The following is a 25,499-nucleotide window of genomic DNA, read 5'->3' on the forward strand; positions in this document are numbered from 1 at the left end:
TTAATATTAATGTCAGTAATAGTATAGAACAACATTCGTATTAATCAATCTAGTCATGTGAAACATGCTTTCGTCTATGTAAAACATAATTTTGCCTGCAATGTGTACGTGCTGACAAACCTAAAAATAAAATTTTCAAGCCTCTAACGTTGACACATCGGTATGGAGCTATTTGTCATTCCCACACCGACCAGATAATAATAAATATAAGTAAACTATATTTTATTCACATAACAAACAGGGAAAAAATACAATTTTAATTTTATAATGATATGAATATTTCACCCTCGGATGTCTTAAAGTATCTCATATTAATATCTATATATATAAAAGCCAAATACCAACTCACACTCATCCATATTTCCCAGAAACATAACAAAACGTATAAACTTGATATTTTGAATATTTTGGTTCCTAAAATGCTCTAGATGTGCAATAAGAAGAGATTTAAAAAATTTTAAAGGTGGGCTTACATAAGAATTTTATTTTTCAAACGGAAATCTTATATTTTTTTTATATATTATTTTTTTTGGTTGCCGTTATTTGCTAGTTGTTACAGAAAATAAAATAGTTTTTATGATTGTATATAATTTTCAATATTGTATAATGTATTATATATTTTATAACTGCCACGAATACTTTATATAAATACCTATAGTTGGTGGATATTTATTTGGAAAACCATTGATTTCCTAACGGGTTTTGGTAATATGTCGGCTGTTACGGAAAATTGACTGAGGCATGCTTGGTGAATCACTCTGCATATGTGCCAACAATACTTACAAGTATTATGCTTGGGTATTTGTCGAGTGATGTTTTGAAATTATTCAAAATATAATTAAATGTAGGTATACAAGACAGATACAAGTATACGTACATTTAGACTTAAGTCTATATATAATTTAAAACCATACATTTGAAAAATAATAATTTTGGAAAGCAGTGGTCTATATTTAATATCAGCTACCTAGTATTTAAATAATAATATATATATATATTACAAAAAAAAAAATTGAAAATTTTTAATTTTTTTCAGCTGATATTGCGATGCCGAGCGGTAAACGAGACCAACCGTCCGTCGAGGATAATCACGATGGAACAGTCTCACTTAAATACGATCCCAAGGAAGAGGGCTTGCATGAGTTGTTCGTTAAGTACAACGGAGAAAACGTTCAAGGTAAATTCATTATCCGTCACAAGTGTATTATAATTATTTTCGTCGTAGGTACAAAGACAACATAGATTATAATAATATTATGGTTCGGTTGTATAAGCCTCTGCATTACAATTGTGTGAATTTCGAAAAAGTTGCATAAAAATCCAATTTTAGATATTGCATTTCTTGAAAATGCTTGGCTGTTGAAGGTTTTCAATTCTATTTCGATTTCATACAAAAATACTTTACGCATAATATTGTGTGACAAAAACTAAAAAAAAAAAAAAAATGTATATATATTTTACACACGTTAGATTCTCGCAGAGAATTATAACCAACGTCCCCTACACTTTACGTCATTAGTTTTTATTATAATGGTCACTCGCTGCGAACAAAAATAAACTTTGTATTCTCCATCCGATCGCAATAATTATTATGTATATACATCAGCCTTCTGTGGCTTAATATCAGTGTTATTCGGCAAAAAGATTCTGTAGTGCTCGTTGCCAATTTTTAACGTTTGCTTATGAATATCAGAAATGCCATTGAAAAAAAATGTTATATAGAATATTTTATAATTTTAGAATGTATGATGGAACTAATTAAAATTAATATTTTTCACCTGAGTATTATTTTACATGTATTTATGGAACTCAGATGTGAATATCCCGAAATGCCACTTTTTTTTTTTTAAAAAAAAAAGGAAAATAAAGTATAATTTATTATGATATGCAATCTTGACTAATTGAGTTTATTTTTATCGTTAAACGTACTATGTACAACCTCGTATTTGTAACCGTTTTATTTACAAGACAAATGTAAAAAAACATGTTTTTCTGAAATCACCTAAGTATTAAATTGGGCGATTTATTTAGCGTGTTAAGTTTTTGACTGCAGAGGCCAATATACTACTGGCAATACAGTCGCTATAATGTAAAAGATCACAAAAAAAAACACATACACAACATTTTTAGGAATTCATCTGTGTCACCACAAATTGAACATAAAAGCTAAAAATATGTGACAGCCAAATTTTTATATTTTTTTTATGATTTTTCTGTCTTTTAAACTTGACGATCATGACTTGGGAAAGAAAGTATGGATATCTATAAAAAAATTAAATGTTATTATAATCACAAGTAATTCGTTTTTATCATATTCCCGGTACTAGTGATCAGAAAAAATAATGTTATAATTATTCATACCCATAATAACCTACTCATTAAAGTGGTAACTTTATTTTCTTGGTAAATTCGAAAAAAAAATTGTAACAAAATAGCTGCATCTCGTGTGAAATTGTTTTTTTACGATTATTTCATAGGTCTAGAAACTAAAACGGCATTGAAACAACAAAAATATTAAAAATTCAAACACTTTATAATATTATTGTATTATAATCAGACAATCAGTTCGTTTTTAATGTCCATTTCAATATTAAAAAAATAAAAAACGCTTTTATAGACGTTGCACTTTATTGCGAAATACAATGTTCGTACAATGTAAACTTCCGCGGAAAACTCACAAAAAATGAGCGGTTAGAGCGATCCGAATGTAGTAATAATATACAACAAACGTTGTTTTTGCCATCAAACAGGTTCGCCATTCAAATTCCACGTCGACTCCATCACCAGCGGCCACATCACAGCTTACGGGCCGGGGCTCATGCACGGCGTCAGCGGAGAACCGTCCGACTTCACCATATACACGAAAGGAGCCGGAGCCGGTGCGTACATCAACATTTTATAATGATTATTATATTTTATTTATATAGATTACCGTTTTCTGTCACTGCACCATATGGACCAGTGGTAGATTTCAGTGGGTGGCGATCATGCCCATAATACCTAACCCGACCTAGCCAGTCACAGTAGTTGTAACTGAAAACAAATTTTTTTTTTGGTGGGAGGGAGGAGGTGTGGAGTCCGACATTTTTTAAATATCTAGACTCCGGACACTTATCATTTTTACGTTTAAAATATAAAAACTATTTATTCTCGTTATTATTGATTTAACTAAAATATTATAAGACTATTCTTTATACAATAGATACCTATAGTCAATAAACAATTGTTCACTGCTAAAATGTCTCTACTTTAAAAAATGTCCAGTGGAGGATTTCTGGACCCCCAGACCTCCCCTCTCCAATTACGGCATTAATCATACACAAAATCTAACGAAACTTAACCAGTCACGGGCGTAACTAAAAACAAATTACAGTGGGTCCAATATTGGTATTATAATATAGATCTGGACACCTATCATTTTTACATTCAATGTAATGGTTTAAAGTGATGGTTAGAAATAAGTAATAGCTATTAATGGAATCGTCCAAAACAATCAAAACAAGTTATCTGTATGACATTAAATACCTATAAATAATAATATAATATGGATAATAGAAAAACGTAGTTTTGATAAAAGCATTTTATTTTTTAGTTGAAATTATTCTTTTAAATTTTGTTTTACATAAAGTAAGTAACTTACTGAAATTAAAATATAAGAAAGCTGAAATATTGGAGGAAAAATATACAAGTAAGGATCCTTATAAAGAAAAATGTAAAATAGAAAGGAAATTTGAGTTTAAGTTATTAATTCAAAACGTTATTATGTAAAAATGAAGAATACAAAATTCTAAGGCCAGATGAAAGATTAAAATGAGTAGATAATACAATTATTGGAACCAACAAACTAATATTACAACCGGCAAAAACAATAACTATAAACAATACTATTAAGTGTTTATTATTGCGTTATTAAGTGCAATTTGGTATACATTTCGCAGCCATATTACACTTAACATCTGATAATTTTTTTTTTAATTTTGTTAGTTGTTCTGCTTGATGTTTACCTAGTTTCTTAAGCTCACACTGTTCTTGATGTTTTGATTCTAATTTCCTCTCGAAATTTTGTTTATCTTTATCATATTTTTCTAGCTGTGTCGTTATCATCTCTGCTGTTGACTCTGTAGCCTCTTTGATCTTTTTCACTTCTTGTTGTAGCTTTTCTTTCACTGGTTCTAATTGCTTAATCGACTCATTATGATCTGTTAATTGGCAATTGAGCTTTGTAGTCTCCATTTGTGCATCACAAAGTTTTGAATTAATACATTTGAGATTTGATGCAGTTGACTTAACCTCGACTCTAAGTTTTTCAATTTCCTTGTCTATTTTACATTTCTCTTTACAATGTTCCACTTGAAAACAGTTAAGTTCTTCCTTTAATTGTATCGCTCGATTTTTTTGCTCCAATAGTTCAGTTTGCTTATCTTTTAATTTCAGTTTGAGCATACATAACTCGTTCGATTTTTCATTAAATTTACATCGAATTTCAGTCATCTCGGCCTGCAATGTCTTAGAAATGTTTTCACTTTTCATTTTTAATTCACATATTGACGACTGTAAACACTCATAACGGTCTTGCTCGATATTATTTTTTTTCTCCATTTCAGTGATCTGTGTTATTTGTTCGGTTAGAGCTTTTTGTATGCATATAATGTCCTGTTCCATATCTTGCACTTCCGATTGCGATAATTGCTGCTTATCTTGTAACTTGTTTGTGATTTCCATAACTTCTGAAAGTTTCTTTTCTAGTATTTGCTTCTCCTCCAAAAGTGTTGAACTGATACAATTAACCTTTTCTAACTTTATCTGATAGTCATCTAGTTTATTTAGTATTTGTTCGTTTTCGCATTGCAAAGAATTATTTTCTTCTTGAATATCTATCAAATGTTCTTCTTTCATATTATATTTACAATTTAATTCTTTGGTTTCACGTAATAACTCGTTTAAAATGTTTGATTTTTCGAATTTAATAGAATTCAACATTGCTTGACCTTTTGTGAGCTCGGATCTAAGATAATTGGTTTGAGCAACAACATCTTCGTAATCACAAAGCTGATACTCGAGTTCGTCATTGTAATTTTCGGTTTCTTCTATTTTATTTTCAATTTGACTTGTATTACTCATAATTTATTGATTTGTATGTAAGTAAATTTTGAAATAAATATTTGTGTGAAGTTTTTTATTTAGAAAACAAAATGTTGTACCTAGTTACAATAATTTACGTAATTAATATTTTAACTTAATGATATTGAAATACATAAGCCAAAACATTATTTTTTTTTCATATAGAATAAAACATGAACAATTATAATATTGTAGGTAATTATATTCGTGTATATCTTTTTGTCTTTTGATACCATTTTCATATCCTTTCTCGTTCCAAAATAAGGCCAGTAGAAGTATACTTGTGTAAAAAAAATTTTATTTAAAATGTATACTTATTTTATTGAAATTGTATAAGGTCATGCAGTAAGAATTCAAACTTTTTAGACAATGATTTAAAATATATTGTACACATATATAATATGTGAAGTAACTACTGTAATAGTAGTTACTTCACTCACAATTAGCAATTAAAAATAAAATCTTAATAATTCAACTTAGGTTGGCTATTTAAATACACTTGATTGTCTGAATCACCGAATCACAACAACACTTTAAGACGTTATTGTTTTCTTATACTTAGCGCAAGTCTAGTAAACCGGACTCCAAGTTAAATTATTTAAAAATTAGAAAAAACGGATGCTTGAATGTAAAAAATAGTTTTACGTACCTAGTATATAAAAAAAAAAAATCGGATCCCCTCAAATTTGGTCTTAGCTACAGGTTAACCTACAATGTCTATACCTGTATAATGTATATTATGACATATACATGTAGTTCGTAACCCAACTTAAATACGCTTGTGATCCTCCCCACAACCGATACAAATATTGATTTAATCGTCTCTCCGTCTACTGCAGGTGGTCTTTCGTTGGCAGTGGAAGGTCCCAGTAAAGCGGATATCAGTTGTCACGATAACAAGGACGGCACAGTGTCTGTCACTTACCTGCCGACAGCACCCGGCGAATACAGGATTTCCGTCAAGTTTGAGGACAAGCACATCAAAGGAAGCCCGTACAATACAAAAGTCACAGGTTCGTGGTCTCTTTTGCGTAAGACTCGGACCCCTCGAATACGCGTTTATTTGCACGCGCGTTTGCTCATAATAATATTAGCATCGTTATACCGCTTTATATATTATCATACTTACGTGAAAACGGATATTTTTATTTTTTTATCCTTATATAGGCGAAGGCCGAAAGAGGAACCAGATATCCGTGGGCTCATGCAGCGAGGTATCGTTGCCCGGCAAAGTGCTGGACAAGGACTTCCGGCTGTTGAACGCATCGATTCAAGCCCCGAGTGGTCTGGAAGAACCTTGCTTCTTGAAACGCCTGGTAAACGGCAACTTGGGTACGTAGTTTTTCGGATTCGAGACTCGGGGAGAATGCGCTTTACACTTAATATTTAAACGTTCATGTTTCCAGGTATTTCATTCACACCTAGGGAAATCGGCCAGCACGTGGTGTCTGTAAAAAGAATGGGCCAGCATATCGTCAACTCGCCGTTCAAGATAACGGTGGGTGAGCGAGAAGTCGGTGATGCAAAAAAGGTGAAAGTCACCGGCAACGGGTTGAAAGAAGGCAAAACGCACGTGGAGAATTTGTTCACGGTGGACACTAGGAGCGCCGGTGAGTGATAATAATATAGTAATATAATAATATATTAATAATATTAATATTCCTAATATTGTTGGGATAATTATTTTAGCATAGTATTATCTTTATATATAAATGTGAAAATGAAAACCTTTGATGTTCTCGGAAACTACTGAACCGATCGTTAAAATTGTTTTTTTTTAAATTGAAGAGCTCATCTCATTGCGGAGAAGGTTTATGGCATTTGATCGATTCTCTAACTTAATAAACAAAGGAGCTTTCAATTATTATAAATTATGGCCTGTTACGTAATAATAAATAATAATAATAAATCAGTATTATTCTCAACTCCTATAACCCATAGCAACCATTAATAAACAACAATTTCTATCATAAATCTTAAAATACTGTTTGAGAACCTACCAGGGGTGATAAATTACCTTTTTAAATTATTCAATGACACTCACAAAGAATGTAGCTTTCTATTGGTGAAAAAATTTTCGAAATTAGTTCAGTAGTTCCAGAGATTACCCTCAACAATGGTAACTAACAACTTTACTCCTCTTTTTAGTATAGACTAGCTAATCCCGTGCACTTCGTTGCCCGTTAAATGTATCAACTCTATATGACTCAAACTTTGTTCAATTCGTTATTTAATATTTGGTGTAAAGTATTCAAAATTTATCTTAACTTTTCCGTTCACCGGAATAAAAATTCTGATACGCAGCAGTACATTATTAGGTAGGCAATCTACCTGCGGTAGATCGCGGACCCCATGCTGTTTGTACGTATGATTTAACTCTAAAGTATCAAAGTTATACCAAGTTTGTCGTTTTCACTTAATATAATCAATTTATACAAAATCCTATCCTAACCTAACCGTACTAAAATTCGATGAATGAAATAAAAAACAAATTTAACCCTTTGTAAATACTAACCTATCTTCTTCCAAGAGGTCTAATCTACCAACTAACTAGATAAATACACAGTCTATAACTATACAAACTAAACTCTGGAACTACTTATCAGATCTTATATGTATATTGACAAAAGACAATAATACAAATCAACAAATATGCCCGATTAACCAATAGCAACCAATGTATTATACACAGGTGGATTTTCCTAAAATTTTCTTTTATATAAACCTTCTCCGTGAAATACTCTTTTGTTTAAAAAAATAATCAAGACATTTGTAATATATACAAGAAGATCTGATAAGTATTAAATTAATAATTAATTATATTAATCCACTGTAGGTGGAATTAAGTAAAAACGACAAACTTGGTACAACTTTAATACTTTAGAGTTATACACTATAGTAATACACTTACGCACAAACAGCACGGGGTCCGCGATCTACCGCAGGTAGATTTCCTACCTGATAATGTACTGTTGTGAATCAGAATTTTTATTCCGGGCAATGGAAAAGTTAAGATAAATTTTGAACACCATACACTGAATATTAAATAACGAATTAAACAAAGTTTGAGTCATATAGAGTTGATAAATTTAATAGGCAACGTAGTGCTCGGGATCAGCTAGTAATATAATATAATAATTATATTGGCGTGTATTATTACATTATGTAGTTTAAGGTTACTAACAGGTTAGAACATAAAGATCAGGATCTGATATCCTCGCCAGTATGTCCGTCCGTTAATTACCTGTACTATGATTGTTGATATTTATTTTCACACTTAAGTTCGTAGTTATTTTACATAGTAACAAATTTACAATTATTTTTATCAATCATAGATAATTAATTATTGTGTAACTATTAAGTTTTTAAGATCGATTCAAAAAACTATTTAAAATATAATACCAAAATAATAAGGTTAGGTGAGTACCAAATTATTTTTAAATTGTATTTGGAATTATAGGTTATTGCTTTATATTATAGGGATAATACCATTGATTATAAATAGTTGGTATTTATAATCAATGATAATACGTTTGGAAAGTAGAAATTTAGCACACTTGCTTTCTTAACTTGTTTTTTTTTTAAACCAATGACAATATATTTTTTATTCGTTGTTTTTTCAATATTAAAATAGTACAAACAAACAAAACAAAATATCTATTTTTTATTATTTTTTTTTTTTATTAGTAAAGTTTTGCCAAATTCAGGCTAATAACAGTTATTTTCCAAATCGTTCAAACATAAATAAAACTATACGTAACAACAAAATGCTTATCTAAATCTTAAACATTTAATAGGTACTGTTATAATTAAATGAGTGATTTAAACCTGGGTAAGTTATCATAGAAAAAATCAAAGTTGTTTATTGAATTACCTGAAATAAACATTATTTTTGATCGAATCGAATAGACTATAATTTTTGAGTAGATAGAACGTTTTGACACACGAGTAACGAGTTTGAAGGACGTTTAAAAGTATTAAGTAATTCAGAACATATAACTAACGAATTAAGTATAATTTGTACAATCAAGTCACATCATGTAGTTTTCTTCTTTTTTCGAGCTGCTCGATGCTATACAACCTAGCTAGATGCTCAAGTGCATATTATTATATAATATCGCATATGACTGTATAATCTGAAAGGAATTGACTATAATCATTTATGTAGTACTTACATCTATAATAATATTAAAAAGACGATAAAATGTTTTAAAATAAAAAGTTTCCTATAAATATTTTTTAAACATTTTTGACAATCAACTTAATTTACCATTCGTTTACTTAGGTTCCCATTTTGTTTTTGTGTACCTACCATAAATTAATTAAATTGATTATGCCTATTTACCATCATAAATAATATAATTAATTACCTACTAATTAATAATCATAATTACAGAAATCTCTTTACCGGAGTACCTATGGATTTATCTACAGTAGAATATTTTGTATTATTTCAAATGGTATAAAAGAAAAAATAAACATAAACAGAATATGTGGCTACGATAGTGCAATGTAATTGTATTGGTAATATCATGAATTCATAACTTAATCATTAATCATATTCAATATCAGTTCCTGTTTAGGTATTTTATATTGTTCATTTTTATACCGTTTCGAAACAATTAAAATGGTCGGAAATAATTTCAACTACCTACGCAGTGCAAGAATCTTAAAAATTGATTTAATATTTTTATAATATTGGTTTGGAGTCGTTTACGATAGAATTGTTTTTACTTGAATTCATATAAACGTATTAATACTGTTTATGTTATTCATTACGTATCATCAATAATCATTCTAGATTTAACTATTTCTGTACAGCGTCTGCATAATCATATTATATTGCCATATTATATAGGTTATGGTGGATTATCGCTTTCTATTGAAGGCCCCAGCAAAGCAGAGATCCAGTGTAAGGACAATGAAGACGGTACATTGACCATATCATACAGGCCCACGGAACCGGGATACTATATCGTGAATCTGAAGTTCGCCGACCATCATGTCGACGGTTCGCCGTTCACCGTTAAAGTCACCGGCGAAGGAAGCAACTGTCAGCGTGAGAAGATCGAACGAAGGCGGGAAGCCGTACCTCTCACGGAGGTGGGTAGCAACTGCAAACTCACGTTCAAGATGCCAGGTAAGATAAAATATATAATTTTTTTTTTTTTAAAGCTTTAAGGGGTTTTCAGTTTTATAAGGACATAAGTAACTACTCTTATTTCAAAGACCCAAAATAGCTATCTAGATATCTATTCTAAAATTTTTAACCAGTGGTGTAGAACATACCCATCTCAGAATGGCCAAGTTGAAAAACTTGATAAACTTCAAAGTTGATTTACTTATATGTTTGGGTAGACAACGGGTTTCACAATTTTTGAAATTGCTAACCACATTGGCTTAGTCTCTTTAGATAAGCGACGTCCTGGCATTCAACTCAACTCAAGAAACAATATTCCTGTTTCCGTATCCCCTTCACCACTAAAAATATAGCCCGTTACGTCGCTTTCTAAGTCATGAAATGAATTAGAGAATTTTTATATTAATTATCATCCAATTTCTAAATTGTAAATATTTATTTTCAAATGAATGTAAATAATTGTAAATTTGTGTGTTAATTTGTATTACTTTAATATTCTATAGCAAAACTGCTGTATCTTTAACCCTTGCTGGTGTTAAACCATTAAATAAATAAATAATTAATTCAAACAGTCGTCAAATATTTGTCCATGATACCACAGACGAGTGAACAGCGTATTCATTATTATGTATGCGCGATTTTCCTGTCTCTAATTTTGTTTCATCTGAAAATTGTAGGTGTGTTGCCATATGATTTGTCGTCGACGGTGACATCGCCATGTGGCATCACGGAAGACGCCGAAATCAACGAAATCGAAGACGGCCTCTACGCTGTACACTTTGTCCCGAAGGAATTGGGCGTTCACACAGTATCGGTCCGGTACAAGGAAGTCCACATACCTGGTAAATGTGAACTGCGGTTGCAGTGATTTTAAATACGACCCACATTGACTGTCCATCTTGTTTCTGTAGGATCGCCGTTCCAATTTACCGTCGGTCCTATGAGCGATGGCGGAGCTCACCGCGTACACGCTGGAGGTTCTGGTCTGGAACGTGGAGAACAAGGACAACCATGCGAGTTTAACGTGTGGACCAGAGAGGCCGGTCCGGGCTCACTAGCCATATCGGTCGAAGGTCCTAGCAAGGCGGAAATCGATTTCAAAGACCGCAAGGACGGCTCATGTTATGTCAGTTACGTCGTAGGCGAACCAGGTTCGTCAATAGTTTTGATAATGTACCTATAACAACAAGGGTGTGAGTTTTTAAGGGTGTTTAATCAATCCCTGATATAAATAGTTAAGGGGATCGTAGCACTCGTATTTTTCATACGTATTAGACCAATAACTGATGGTAATTTGCACATACTTTAGAATGTCCGATTCAAATTGTGTATACATGTATGAACTCTTTGACAAAATATTTAGGCATTTTAGGAAGTCGATTTTCAATATTCAATTTTAAAGAACCCAAAAATTAAGATTTTTTCAAAATCCCTTGAAATAATCGTATTACATTTGTATTTATTTTGGGCACATCTGATTTGAAATCAAAAAAGTGATTGCTAAAGAGCATATTCTAGCTTATAAATTCAACCATTTTTTGAAATTACAAGCGAACTTCAGGAAGTATGTTTAATTTACTAACATTTTTAGTAGTTATGCAAACAAGAATATATTTAATTTTTCACAAAGTATGGACATGTACGTGGGTGTGCAAGAGTTGCATCCAGCAGTGGTTGCCTGATGCGGCATTAGAGTGATTCTCGAAAACACAAACTCTAATATTATAAAGTTAATTTACTACTTCCACATAGACATAGCCCAAATAATGAACAAGTCATGTGAATTGCCTAAATATTACTCCTTAAAACATGATACGATGGATAGGTCTTTCGCATAAGACTGGTTGGTTATATAAAAATGATATATAATTTTTCCAAAAATAATTCAACAAAAATGAAATTAAAAAGTAAAATAATTGAGTGAACTATTTTTTAGTTACTTTCCAAAGTTATAAAGTATGTCAATTGAATTGTACTATGTTTGCTTTTTCACTCTAATTAATGGACATTAATGCATGTATTAACGATTTTAGGACTTGGTACTCTGCCACGGACCCCAAATTACATTTTATGTGGTCTAAAAGTGTATAGAGTTGAAATAGGAGAAACAAATTATTTTTAAAATACATTTCAATCGTTAAACTCTTTTAAATACGGTGTTGGTTCAAAGCTTCATAAGCAAATGCAAATGGTACATTTTATTTATTTAAAACGCATCCAAATTTACAATTAGTGCTTTAACTTACTACATTGACGCGTGTTAGATGAAATTTCGAAAGTTCATTTAACGGCGTCCTTAGTCCAATGCTACATAAAAAAAATCATATTACATTCCATTTGTGCATTTGTTTTAATTATTTAATTAAAAAAGATTAATTATATTTCATTACAGCACACTCCTTAAATTGCATAAAAAATCTAAATATTTGAAATTATGGTCCTTAAATATCGTTAAAAATTCTAAAAATCAGAAATTGAATAATTTCATTATTAAAAGAAAAATTGTTGGCAAGACTGCTTGGTCAATCACATCTATTACATGTGATTATTGTGTATGCATTTATACCTTAATGATAAAGATAAATTATAAAAATTAATATTTGTTTCCCTACCTGATTTTTTAGTTGGTAAGACTTCTCTAAGTTATTCAAAATATAGAATATTAATTTTTAAGTTAAAAAGTACAATTATATTAAAAATAAACCAAAATAAGATTTGTTCCAAGGCGTGTAATCAAATAAAATAAAGTATTATGAGTTGTAACATGACTAATTCGTATAGATTAAAGTAGGTATTAAAAAAATAAAATCTCAACAAGTATTAGCGTATGAAAACCTGCAAAACCTTGAATTTGTACCATACATTTTACGGACGCTTTCTGCGATAACCCTTCGAGGTCTTAATATTATAATAACAATATAATGTTATACCATCTATAAATTGAATTTTCAAAACGTCTGTCGGTTGTACAGGAGAATACCGAATCGGTATTAAGTTTAACGACCAGCACATACCGGACTCGCCGTACAAGCTGTTTATGTCACCAGCAATGGGTGACGCGCACAAGCTTGAAGTGGCGCAATTCCCGACGTCTGGAGTCCAAGCCGATTACCCAGCTCAATTCATGGTTCGTAAGAACGGTGCTGTCGGTCAACTGGACGCCAAGGTATTTATACGAGTGATAATATTATTATATTTATTCATTAAGATCGTCGTGAGATCAAAACTATGATAATTAGGGCGGGGTATATGATGCAATTTGAATTTTTTTTCTAGCTATGAGATACTTGTCTTATAGGTTATATCTACTTATCATGTATTTTTGAATCAAAAGAAGATCATTTTTCTTATTTCAGTTTTTGCATTTATTGACAATTTTCAATTTGAATATAATTCTTCTCATTGTTTAGATAATTTTTAGATTTTCGGGGCATTCGACTCTAAAATCTAGTTTTTAAATGTAAATTAAATATTTAATGTACAAACAAGGTTTTTACTTAATTGAATATTATTGTAACGTTTCCTCATCACCTTTAGCTCGCACCCCTCTTTAGGTGTCGTTCTGTTCATATTAACGAGGTCTCGGAGACTCGACCTCGGTGTGTGATATTATTACTAGGAATCAGGGTTACCTTATGAGAAGCAAAGTACTCAACGTATATATATATATTTGTATCTGTTATTAAATATTAATGTATTATTATTACTACAACATCGAATCTTATAATATATCGAACATCAAATAATATGTATTAGGTACCTATACTTATAAGTTATAACTGAGGGTTACCGATCGGGTCATGGTGTGTCGTGGGCGCCTATATCCAATGTGGGTTGAGCGTGGGTCATCCTCTTCAGGTTGTTGTCACCCATCGACTACCACTATCGACCATCCACTATGACTATTGACTCTCGTCTTTCGACTATAAAACTATCAACTTCCGACCATGGACTGCCTCCATCGACTACCTAACTGTAGACTGTCAGAAGTCCCGTTTGGTTATTAACACGACGCGTGCTAAACATCGCATAAGCATAATATATATTGCACAACTTGTGGATATATTGCATACATATATACACATTTGCCATTAATAACACATATTAGCCGTGCTCAACGTAGGGAGTAATGTACGATGTCAATGACGACAATCATTACATTATTAATCGTAATTTTTCGAATCAAAATTCGAGTGTACGACTGACGATGAAAAATTAAATGAGAATAATTGTTTTTCAGTTTGAAAATCAACGTAAAGCACTTGTACAGTTCTGCAAAACTATTTTTTTAATTTAATAAAAAATATTTTTTCGGTTCAAAGTTTGTTAAAATAAAAAAAAAACTAAGTGCATTTTTTTAATTCAGGGCACATATTATGCATTTTTTTTTAAGGCATGACATATTTAGAATTGTAATTTGTCCTTAATAATAATTTTTATGACACGTTAAAAATATTTATATTTCTTATTTTCGTCGACGCATTATTATACCTAATAACTGACTGCGATAATTTATTGTTTTGACAAGTGCGTGCGTGATGGATATTTTTCAGGTGGTGTCGCCGTCCGGTGCGGAAGACGACTGTTTCATCCAATCAATCGATCAAGACATGTACTCTGTCCGTTTCATGCCCCGCGATAATGGCGTTCACAACATACACGTCAAGTTCAACGGGGTTCACATTCCAGGATCACCGTACCGCCTGAAGGTTGGCAAAGGAGACGCCGACCCTGCTGCCGTGCACGCCACGGGCAGTGGTCTGGGAGACGTCAAGACAGGTAATTAATAAAAAATAATAATTAATAACCTATGCCTGACAAAATACGGTACCAGAATCACGTTATACCTGAAACATCACAAACATCATTCAGTTTAAAACCATTTAAACCATTGAAAATCGGTTTCTTATAAGTTTTTATAACCGATTTTTTTTTTTTTTGATTTTCCCAATCAACAAGTAATATTATGATAAACTAGATTCAAAAACATCGATATTTATTTACAAAATCTCGACCATTTGAACCGAGCTCTTTTGTCACTACTGCTAATTTAATTAAATCACGACTTCGTCTTGCTCCGAGGTGAGTAAAGCACGATGGTAGGTGGTAAAATTGTAGAATTTGGATTAAACATTTAAACGTATATTATATTATTGGTTTTATAATAAACACGTTTTTATTTCTTTAATTTTCACAAAGTATCATTTTCTGCGAACATTGTTTTGCGTTACCGCTGCCAGTTTTTTTAAAAAACATAATTATTTCAATTCCAAGATAAAATGAATATAACGAATTGTGGATTTATTGTCGAGAAGTGGTCATTTAAAATGCATTACCGGTAAATATTTCAGGACACAAGACGGATTTCATTGTGGACACTTGCAACGCGGGTGCCGGTACATTGGCTGTAACCATTGACGGACCAAGTAAGGTTTCTATGGACTGTACCGAAGTCGAAGAGGGCTACAAAGTCAGGTACACGCCGCTGGTGCCAGGCGAATATTACATCAGTTTGAAATACAATGGATATCATATTGTTGGTTCACCGTTCAAAGTCACTTGTACTGGTACGTTATGTGTAATTAGGTTTATAATATTGAAACAAGGAATAAAAAAGATTTGGTTGTTGGTTTAAACCAGAATACGACTCCCCATAACCAAGATGTATGGTTTTGCTCACAGTGATGACTAATGGTAGGATTTAAGTTCTTACATACTATAAAATAATATATTGTTTTGTAAACAGTTTAGCTTTTCGAGAATTGTTCTTATTGACAAGATGCTTTGTAGCATTTACCAATATATTATTTTCAATTTTGTATTCACAATACTAAAACCAGATTTTTTTGTATAGAAGCATTATAGTACTTACAGAATTTCATTCTTACAAAGTCTGATTTAAGTATATTACCGACCTGCCACCAATTGTCTCTACGACCGACGACCGACTAACGCCATACCGTCGGTTTTCGTAGGTGTACCACCAGGCTCCTACAATAAGGCGGTTGGCCTAGGATGGTTATAAAATAATGTTTACCCCAGAGATCTTTCATATAAGGAACTGGACGAAATTAATAACACAAGTATGTAGGTTAAAGCACCGTCGTGCGACAATAAATATAATATTAATAAATGAACAAATACTCGGTGCAAATACCGTACAATAGTATAAAATAATAAATAAAGCGGGCGCCCAATAAAATATTACAAGTACATAATAATTATGCCGAATAATAAATAATAAATAATACGGCGAGATCACGCTTTACCACGGCGATAATCCGATGATAATAATTATGATGATAATTGAGAAGTGATAACGTTACGGTTGAAGCAGGGACCAGTGTGACCACTCCAGCAGTTGACAATAATGAAGCACCGTTGAAAGCTGGTGTCAGCTGGCAGGTCACTGGCCTCCGACAATATGACAATAATTATAGACGCCGATTCGTAACTGCGGCTGATTACTGACTACCGGTGTGCGAATATGCTCAAGTCTGAATCTCTTCAGTGGTAGCACCAAAGGCAATGTCGCACGATATAATACTATTTGAATGCAAAATAACTCAATAATGGCACACTTACGACCGACTGGTCGCGAAATGCTATTCGTACGAACGCACACTGCAGTAAAGCGATATTTTCATTTATCACTGACGTCGTTGAAAGAACACACGAGTCTTGGTAATGGACGGACGCGTAAAACGGTCGACGGCAAAGGCCAAGTCGACTGGCTGAACGGTGCAAAGAAAAACACCCACAGAGAGAACGTTAGAAAACACGTGCTTATTAGCACTGTTACTACAAGAAGAGCAACGGCGACAACGTCTCATATTATGGTCACGATAGACCACAACGCACTGTCATATTCAATATTGTTTGTCGGTGGATAAGAGCCGACCGTCACACACCGGCAAGAGAAGGGAGAACGCTGGTGGACCCCCACGGACTTATCGTGGGCAAAGGTCACAAGTTCCGGGCGCGAGATAACTGAGCCAGTGGATAATATATCTTGAACAGTAGGTACTAGTTCTATTTCGTTCCTGCCGCCTACGAAGATGTACCTACAGGCGTTCAGTCTGTTATCATTATTATATTTCATGTTTTTCCATCAAAATATGAAGTAACGGCAGCTTAAGTCTTCCCCAGCCGATGTCTCCGCGAAAAAAGTTGATGAAAAGGACGATCAGAAAGGAGTCCGATCCCTTTTGATATAACTATATTATTATTATTTGGTGTATCCGGCCGGTAGTCGGTACAACATTTACGTTTACCTTGATTTATTATTACTATGTATATTATTCATGATGACCGGTAACCGTCCAGAGGAGTCGTTCGTATCATACTATATTATTATTCAAATATATTCTGTTTGTCTTGTCGTCTGACTATTATAATATTATAATGTATTATTATTGTCTCTGGTTCTGTTTCTCAAAGTCCGAGTTTTACGCCCGCTTAGTTTTCTCGGCACCAACTTGATAGACCTACTCAAATGATTAGCTAAATATTAACAATATACAATTACACAATTGTCATGAGTTTTTATTACTATTATTACTAATACACCTATTGTTTCATAATTCTGTCCCGGGATATCTCATTGTATTATCACAACTACAAAAATCCATGATGCTCCGACCCCTTCGGGTCTCGAATCGTGGTTAGGGACCTTGCTCGAAGCGGCGGTCGGCCACAATATGACGTTCGGCCTACGAGTAGTCTTTTGGCAAATATTGTTCAAATTGTCACTTGTTCCAGTCTCGTCCGTCAAAAAATGGCAGACATTCTAATGTAGATAGGTCTTATTCGTATTGCGATGAATTAAATAAATTATTTACAAAATAATTTAAATAACTTCAATAATCCCAAAAATATTCGAAACAATATTGTACTATTGTGTCTAAAATAATTAATCCGTTATTGAAAAACATAATTGTTGATGAACAACATGGATTTATATCGTCTACGATTCCAAACATGTATTTATCAAACTTAAATCTCGGATACCTGTACATTTAAATCAGGTGACCAGGTCAACGTTGTATTTACGAATTTTTCAAAAACGTTTGACACACGATCGATCTTAATGTTCTTGTTACTAAATTATATATCATTATATTATTGTCTAGGAACCCTTATATATCTCTCTAGTTGGTGTAAGTGTGTAACAATAATACATTTTATCTATATATTTCTAAATGTGAAGTAGCTACATAACGACGAAATTCTCGAAAAAAAACGATCCTTATGTATTCATAAATATTGTTTAAACGATCTTGAACTTACTCGCATCTCACGAAAATTGTTCACGTGCATGTTCAATATATTGTTAATTCAAAATAGGTTCACATAACATTAAAATCTTCTTTTTCCTAACATTATTGATTCAAAATAGGTTTACATAACATTAAAATATTATTTTTTCCTTACACTATTAACATGGCCGGATTTACGCCTAGGTCCGTGAGGCTCGAGCCTAGGGCGACAAATTTTTGGAAGCGACACATTTTGTAAGAAATTGAAAAAAAAATGATTAAAAATGTATTATTGTTTATTAGAATTTATAATTACTTGTTTTGTTTATAATATCTATTGACCTATTTGTTTATAGTGAAATAAATTTATTAGGAAAAAATACTATTTTTTTCTTGGGGCAGAGACGGCATATTTAAAAGGGCCTAAAGCGGCACCTGTTTTAAATCCGACACTGTTTATTAATTCAAAATAGGTATACATGGCTAACAATAAATTCAAATGTCAACAAATTAGGACTTATAATCATAGACATTGGACTTTAGCGCGATTTAAAATAGTATTGTTCATCATTTATTGGCATTTGGCACAAACGCGATGTTCTTGCTTGTCAGTTATTTTTTGAAATTATAAAGATAATTCCCCATGATTAGGTGTGGGTAGATAGGTGCGACGGATATAACAGTAAACAAATAGGCAGTAGTGGTTCAATTACAATTAGTATGACAAAACATATTTATTAATGGTACCTACAATGGTTATCTTTTAACTTAAACAAAATATTATACTGTACAGAATGTTAAACTCCTGGTCTTTATACACAAAATATGAAGGTACATGTAGTATTTAAATTTGCAATTGAAAATTGTATGCAACACCACAAAGATAATCAATTATTGTACAGTTATTATAATCTGCACATATTTTTTTTACATTTTCACTTGATCACACTGATAATTTTTTTTTGATGGTGGTTCTTGGCCCACAACACTAAGTATAGGTACTATTACTGTCCATACAATTAATTTTCGGGATCTTACATGCGTCCGTAAATATGTAAACTAACAAGATTCTCTATTATAAAAAATGTGTTACTTTAATATTAATTTTAAATAAAAGTAAACATATTACACAATAATATTGTTAATATTATATACAATGAGTAATGACGTGGCTTAAGCAAATTCCCAGAACTTCGTTTTCTTTTTTTTTTCTCCTTCTCAATTAATTTTATTTTATTCTTTATCCATTTTTCATGATATTTAAGGTACACATAAACTACCTGTACATTTCGATAGCTGCAGTTTGTATTATCCGATCCATCTGTGGCATACTTAAAAGAGCCAATTCCATATTGCAAATTTTTGCAAATCAACGGACCTCCACTGTCCCCTTCACAGGTTCTTGAATCACCCGCCATCACACATAAATGTTGTTCCCATGCTTTTTTAATTAATCTATTTGATATATAGATTATAGGTATAGCAGTTTATAAATTATATTATATAGGTACGTAAATATTACAGAGAGGGTTTTAAACAAGCTTTTTCACCATGTAAGACATCAACGGTGGTGATCCTACCAAACAAACCATTATCAGATGAGCTATACCGGGCATCAGCTATTGAACCAAATCCAATTATTGTACAACTCAACTTTTTGCCATAGGCAAAATCATTAGGCGAACCACCAAATTTCGAAAATTTCGCGATATTCGGAAATGTTTTTGCTACCTAAATTAAAATTTATGTATAACTAACTATGAATTATAATTATAGTGACCAGATATTTAAAAAAAAAAAGTACAAAGCCCATAGGTCTTAGAATACAACATATTATTATAGTATGTATAGATATAAAATATAATACAAATTAAACAACCTTTATTCATTTTCAATCATAAGACTAACACAACATTTCATAAATAAAATTTGTAATCTTATTATTATTTGAAAAATGCACCTATTTATTCTTTGACTTAAATATTGTGACTTTCATAACAAAACAATTGAATAAATAATAAAATTTTAATAGAGAAAACATTCAAAAACTTTTTTACATATTATCATCTTTTAACCCACAAATTTAACTTATCTACTTAATAAGAAATACAATTTAATAGGTATATTTAATAACTAATTTATAAAAAGAACAAATAATTTTGAGATCTATGCATATCTTTAAGTACATATTTTGATCCGTTTTAAAATTATTAAACAGTTAATAACACATTTCGTCATAAAAAAAATTTAAAAACTTGAGTATTTTCGACATATTATCACATTTTAACCCTACTAAATGTTAAATAAAATTTAATATATTTAAAAACAATTAACTTATAAAAGGAACAAATATCAATATTTTTCATATTTTCTAGATTAATTAAAAATATTAAAAATGTTATGAATTTAATAAGTTAGGTTATTTTTAAATTTCTATTTGGAATTGTTACATCTTTTAAAATAAGTACTTTTTGGTGTTCTTCTTCAATTTATTTAGGACAATAGGACATGTCTTCAAAAATAAGTACTGTCCTTTAAAATAAATACCATAATTATAATACCCATATATTAATACTGAAATCTACGAATATGTATGAAGTTTAGTTCCTAGTTTAGATTAAGATACTTTATAATAGACTAAAAAACAATATAGTGTCTTATTATAGATTATTTACGGAAAATAAACAATTTGTAAAAAATTAAAATTAAATTATTTGGTTTCATGAACAACAATTTAAATCTGACAATATTTATATAGCAATTACTTATTTCTACAAATTTATTACTACAAATTAGGAGTTTGAGCATAGGTGTAACTATAATTGTTTTGATTAGTGGGGGGTTGAGTGTTCTGATGAACTTAATTGAACAATTTGCATTATGGGATGGTTAGGAGTTACACTTGACTCTGCTTGCAAAAGTAACAAAATTGGTGTCATTTAAATTAAAAAAGATACATAGGAATAATCTTAGTTTAACAAAAATATGTAGGTAATAGATGCATACTTTTAACAAACAGATGTCATCATGTTCAGGTTCTTGGTTATGTATAGCTGGATCATATTTTTTGTGTACGTACATTTTGGAAACATTATGCCAGTCAGTTTCGTGATCATAGTTTTGATCCTTATACCTTGATCCTCGACATAACTATTTTGACATTTATAAATTAGTTGCTTAAGGATTGAAATGTTTTTGTAGGTAATTAAATACAATTGAAATTCAACGAAGTCATACCTACTTGTATTTTATTAGCTTTGTGTCTATAACAACAATGACCAGCTGTCAATACCAAAAATTTGTTTAGCAATGAGCCAGTACAAATAGTATAGTCTATGTCTTTTTGTAGCTTTATTCGTATAGACACTACGTACGGATAATCTTTGGGAATAAGTTGTATATAAGTCTATTATGGATGTATACAGTTGAGTTATGTCAAATAATGCCACCATAATCAACAATAATAAGATTTTTGAGAAAGTCATTGTTTCTTAAAATAATTAAAATACTTTGCATTCATATTATTAATATTTTTGTACCTCAAAAGGTTGTATTATAAATATTTATAGTTGTCAATTATCATGACAACTACACAGCTGTATTGAAAATGTATAATAACAGATTGTTAGTCGCTAGGTAGAAATACTTACCTTTTAGAAAAGGTGACTCCGAAATCCATTGCGGTTTGTGGATACACTCATGAGTCATAAGTCATGACCAAACGCAATGTTGTAAGAATATTTGATCCAGTCGGCAGTATTTCTCCAGCAGTTTAAGTGATATCCCATATTTTTAAGTTGCAACATGGTCAAATATGGGTGTGTGGGGGCTTATGGTTGGAACACGTGTGGAAGGATTCTTCACTAAGAACTTGGGATATCACCCATCCGGGAGCCATCGACGATGGATGATGCTTGACTGCAGCACACATTAGTTGCTCACCACATTACCACACACCAGGCCCAAATTAAAAGATAAATTTTGAAACTATACAATAAATGTATTCACATACTTACTGATATTACTTTATTGTTTCGTTGAATACCATCTGAATATTTTTTTTCGTGCACAATATCAACGATAAGACTAATGAAATATTTCCAACGCCGATCAAAACAATAAATTAAAAGGTGTTTGATCGTTTTTACAGGTGAGGATTTGGCTGAGCGCGGGCCACAAGAAACAAGCTCGGTGGTTGTGGAAACCGTACACAAAGTGTCTAAAGCTCACAAGGGAGGGGCTGGTGTTGTTCTGCCGCACTTTAAGTCAAACGCCACACTCGTCACCAGCAAAGGAATGGGCTTGAAGAAAGCGTATGTGGGGAAACAAAATCTGTTCAGCATAAGCGCTTCTGACGCCGGTAAGTTATCATAGCGTTATAGTAGGGTTCTGAATTTCAAATTTATTAAAATTTCAAATTTCACTTTCCTTGAAATATTCCAATGAAAATATTTTATTTTCTTATAAATGTTTTCGGTTATAGATGATTAGAAATGATTATTTTTATCATACACAAAAAATATAAATAATGAATGAGTATTGAGTAATGACCAAGATTTACGAATGTTAATTGTTAATTTAATTGTATTATATTTATTTTTATTCAGCCAAAACAATGACACTAATTACAATTAATTACATTGATAATAGCTGATACGTATACCAACTGAGCTATAAGCTCGTATCTGGAATATTTTCAATTATTATCAATTTCCACTTCTAAAAATATTCTCTTGCTGTTGGTTCATGGCTACAAGCTTGTAGACATAATAAACAATTTTATTTATTTTTTACACAAATTAAATATTTCATAAAAGTTTCATGAAATTTTAAAACTTTATTAGTATGACGTGTACTGCGACAAGATTGGAAACGTAATATAGGCTAATAATATGACTTTGAGAAATAACGAGTAAGATTTTTGACTCTCGGCAGACTATATTGAGAAAGGAAATTCTGTTCCCATGAGTCAACTATTTTGATCTCTGGAGCCATTGGTAAAGGAAGGATATTATAAATACTAAACACATTATGTCAAGTAAATATTATATGGTCAATGATCAGAATATCTAATGAGTTAACTAATGGATCTTTCTAATGAAACTATTTTTGCTAATCAGCTCTATCTTTATTATAATATTACCTATATTGTTTTATTAATCAATTTCTGGTCTGTTGTTATATAAGATTTGGAAGGGTTTTTTCTCATTTACTAATATTATAATTGTAGACTCATTTTTAAATCCACTAAAACGTTATATTTTTATGTTTTACAGGTAACAATATATTATTCGTTGGTATTTACGGACCCAAGGGACCGTGTGAAGAGATATTTATCAAACACATGAAACAGAACAACTACCAAGTGAGCTATATCGTCCGAGAACGTGGCGAATACATTCTACTGGTCAAGTGGGGTGATGATCACATACCTGGCTCACCATTCAAAATCGATACCTAAATCTAATGAAAAAAAATAAAAACATTAAAAAAAAAATAATTAAAATAAAAAATCCAATATTTCGAAGCTAGAAGACATCGATTTAATCAATCTAGGGTGAACAGGTGGACACATATCATTATCATTACCATAGTCAAAAAAAAATAAGAAGAAACGTGCAACAGGTGTCCATCTGTCAGGATAAAAATACGGCTCTACCAGATTTATGCTGTAATTATTTATTATTTCTCGCTTCCGACTTTATATTATTGTCATTTACTAGTAATACCTACTAAAAAAGAAAAAAAAACAGTTTCATTTTTAGCTAATAATTATTTACGTTTATTCGAATTTTGAATCTTACATTATTTATTTTATATACTACTCATCGTGACTATATATTACATACATTTTATAATGTTCGTTAGTCAGAATATTAATCATTTAATTAATTTATATTATATTATTATTATTATTATTATTATTAAACATGAAATAAGTTAGTGTTCAACGAAACGTTCCGTAAAATGTAATAATGATTTGCCTGAAACATAATTATCTAATATTATATATATCTACTTCGAAATAGTCAATAGCGTCCGTCGTCTAACTAATTATTAAACAACGTTCAGCGTGGTATAAGGTATACTTAACTTATGGCTAACCACTTCATATCTTCGTTATTTGTACTGATTCAATATGATTTTATACAATATACATTAATATTATATCTAAATATATTTATACAAAATGGGATGCCTGTAAATAAAGATTCTATATCATTACGTTACATGCCGTATTATTGTGTCAGTGTATAGCACTGCATCTCAACCTTTTTTTTTACAACGACACCTTAATATAGATAAAAATGGCAACACATGGATCACAATTATTGTTTTCTCAGCTGTGGTATAACGTTTTACCGCCACAATAATGTCATATTATATTTATACTTTGAACATTTAAAATATAAAAAAAAATAACAATTACTTTGGCCACACACTACTGTGACTAGAGTATACACCGGTTGAGAATTACCGATAGTATACTGTACTCCGACCCACGAGAAAAGTATATTATAATCACACACTTGCCTGCTAAAATGTGACCAGGGCTTATTGACCTGCCAATTTTAAAATCTATTTTAAATATCGATACAAAACGTTAAAAAAACACATAAGGAATCAAACGTAAAATCAAAATCAAAATTTTTTAATGATAATTAGATCGAAGTAAATGTAAATCCATAATTTATACGTCAATAATAATGATTTTATAATTTTATTTTTGTTTAAAAATTGACTTAAAATGTTTAAAAATATTTAAAACTGTTATATGTTATACTGTTTTTTGGTTCTTATAAGTAGGTAATAATTAATAACTAATATTTCGCTTGCATAGGCCCGATTCACATTTAACGATAACGTTTATGGAACGCGTGAACGACGAGGGGTTTTTCGAAGTTAGAAACTAAAATAATAAAACTGTACAATTTATATTTTAAATCAAAAAAAAAGAAGAAATATTATGTTAAAAACCA

General features: G+C 31.2%; 1 protein-coding gene across 5 annotated transcripts in view; it reads left to right on the forward strand.

Moving 5' to 3' along the window:
* LOC132933927 (filamin-A) overlaps window positions 1–24,749 on the forward strand; it is a 146,010-nt gene extending 121,261 nt beyond the window's left edge. For all 5 annotated transcript variants that reach the window (XM_061000205.1, XM_061000206.1, XM_061000207.1 and 2 more), the window contains 13 exons: window positions 1,037–1,177; window positions 2,751–2,879; window positions 5,961–6,134; window positions 6,289–6,453; window positions 6,528–6,731; window positions 9,980–10,261; window positions 10,939–11,103; window positions 11,173–11,412; window positions 13,234–13,427; window positions 14,815–15,040; window positions 15,613–15,828; window positions 22,670–22,879; window positions 23,796–24,749. In XM_061000205.1, coding sequence (XP_060856188.1) covers window positions 1,037–1,177; window positions 2,751–2,879; window positions 5,961–6,134; window positions 6,289–6,453; window positions 6,528–6,731; window positions 9,980–10,261; window positions 10,939–11,103; window positions 11,173–11,412; window positions 13,234–13,427; window positions 14,815–15,040; window positions 15,613–15,828; window positions 22,670–22,879; window positions 23,796–23,980 — 2,531 coding nt within the window. In that variant the 3' untranslated portion in view covers window positions 23,981–24,749. The remainder of the gene's footprint in view (window positions 1–1,036; window positions 1,178–2,750; window positions 2,880–5,960; window positions 6,135–6,288; window positions 6,454–6,527; window positions 6,732–9,979; window positions 10,262–10,938; window positions 11,104–11,172; window positions 11,413–13,233; window positions 13,428–14,814; window positions 15,041–15,612; window positions 15,829–22,669; window positions 22,880–23,795) is intronic.
* Window positions 24,750–25,499: the final 750 nt, after the last annotated feature.

Source organism: Metopolophium dirhodum, chromosome 1, assembly GCF_019925205.1.
Source record: "Metopolophium dirhodum isolate CAU chromosome 1, ASM1992520v1, whole genome shotgun sequence".
Classification (NCBI taxonomy): Eukaryota; Metazoa; Arthropoda; class Insecta; order Hemiptera; family Aphididae; genus Metopolophium; species Metopolophium dirhodum.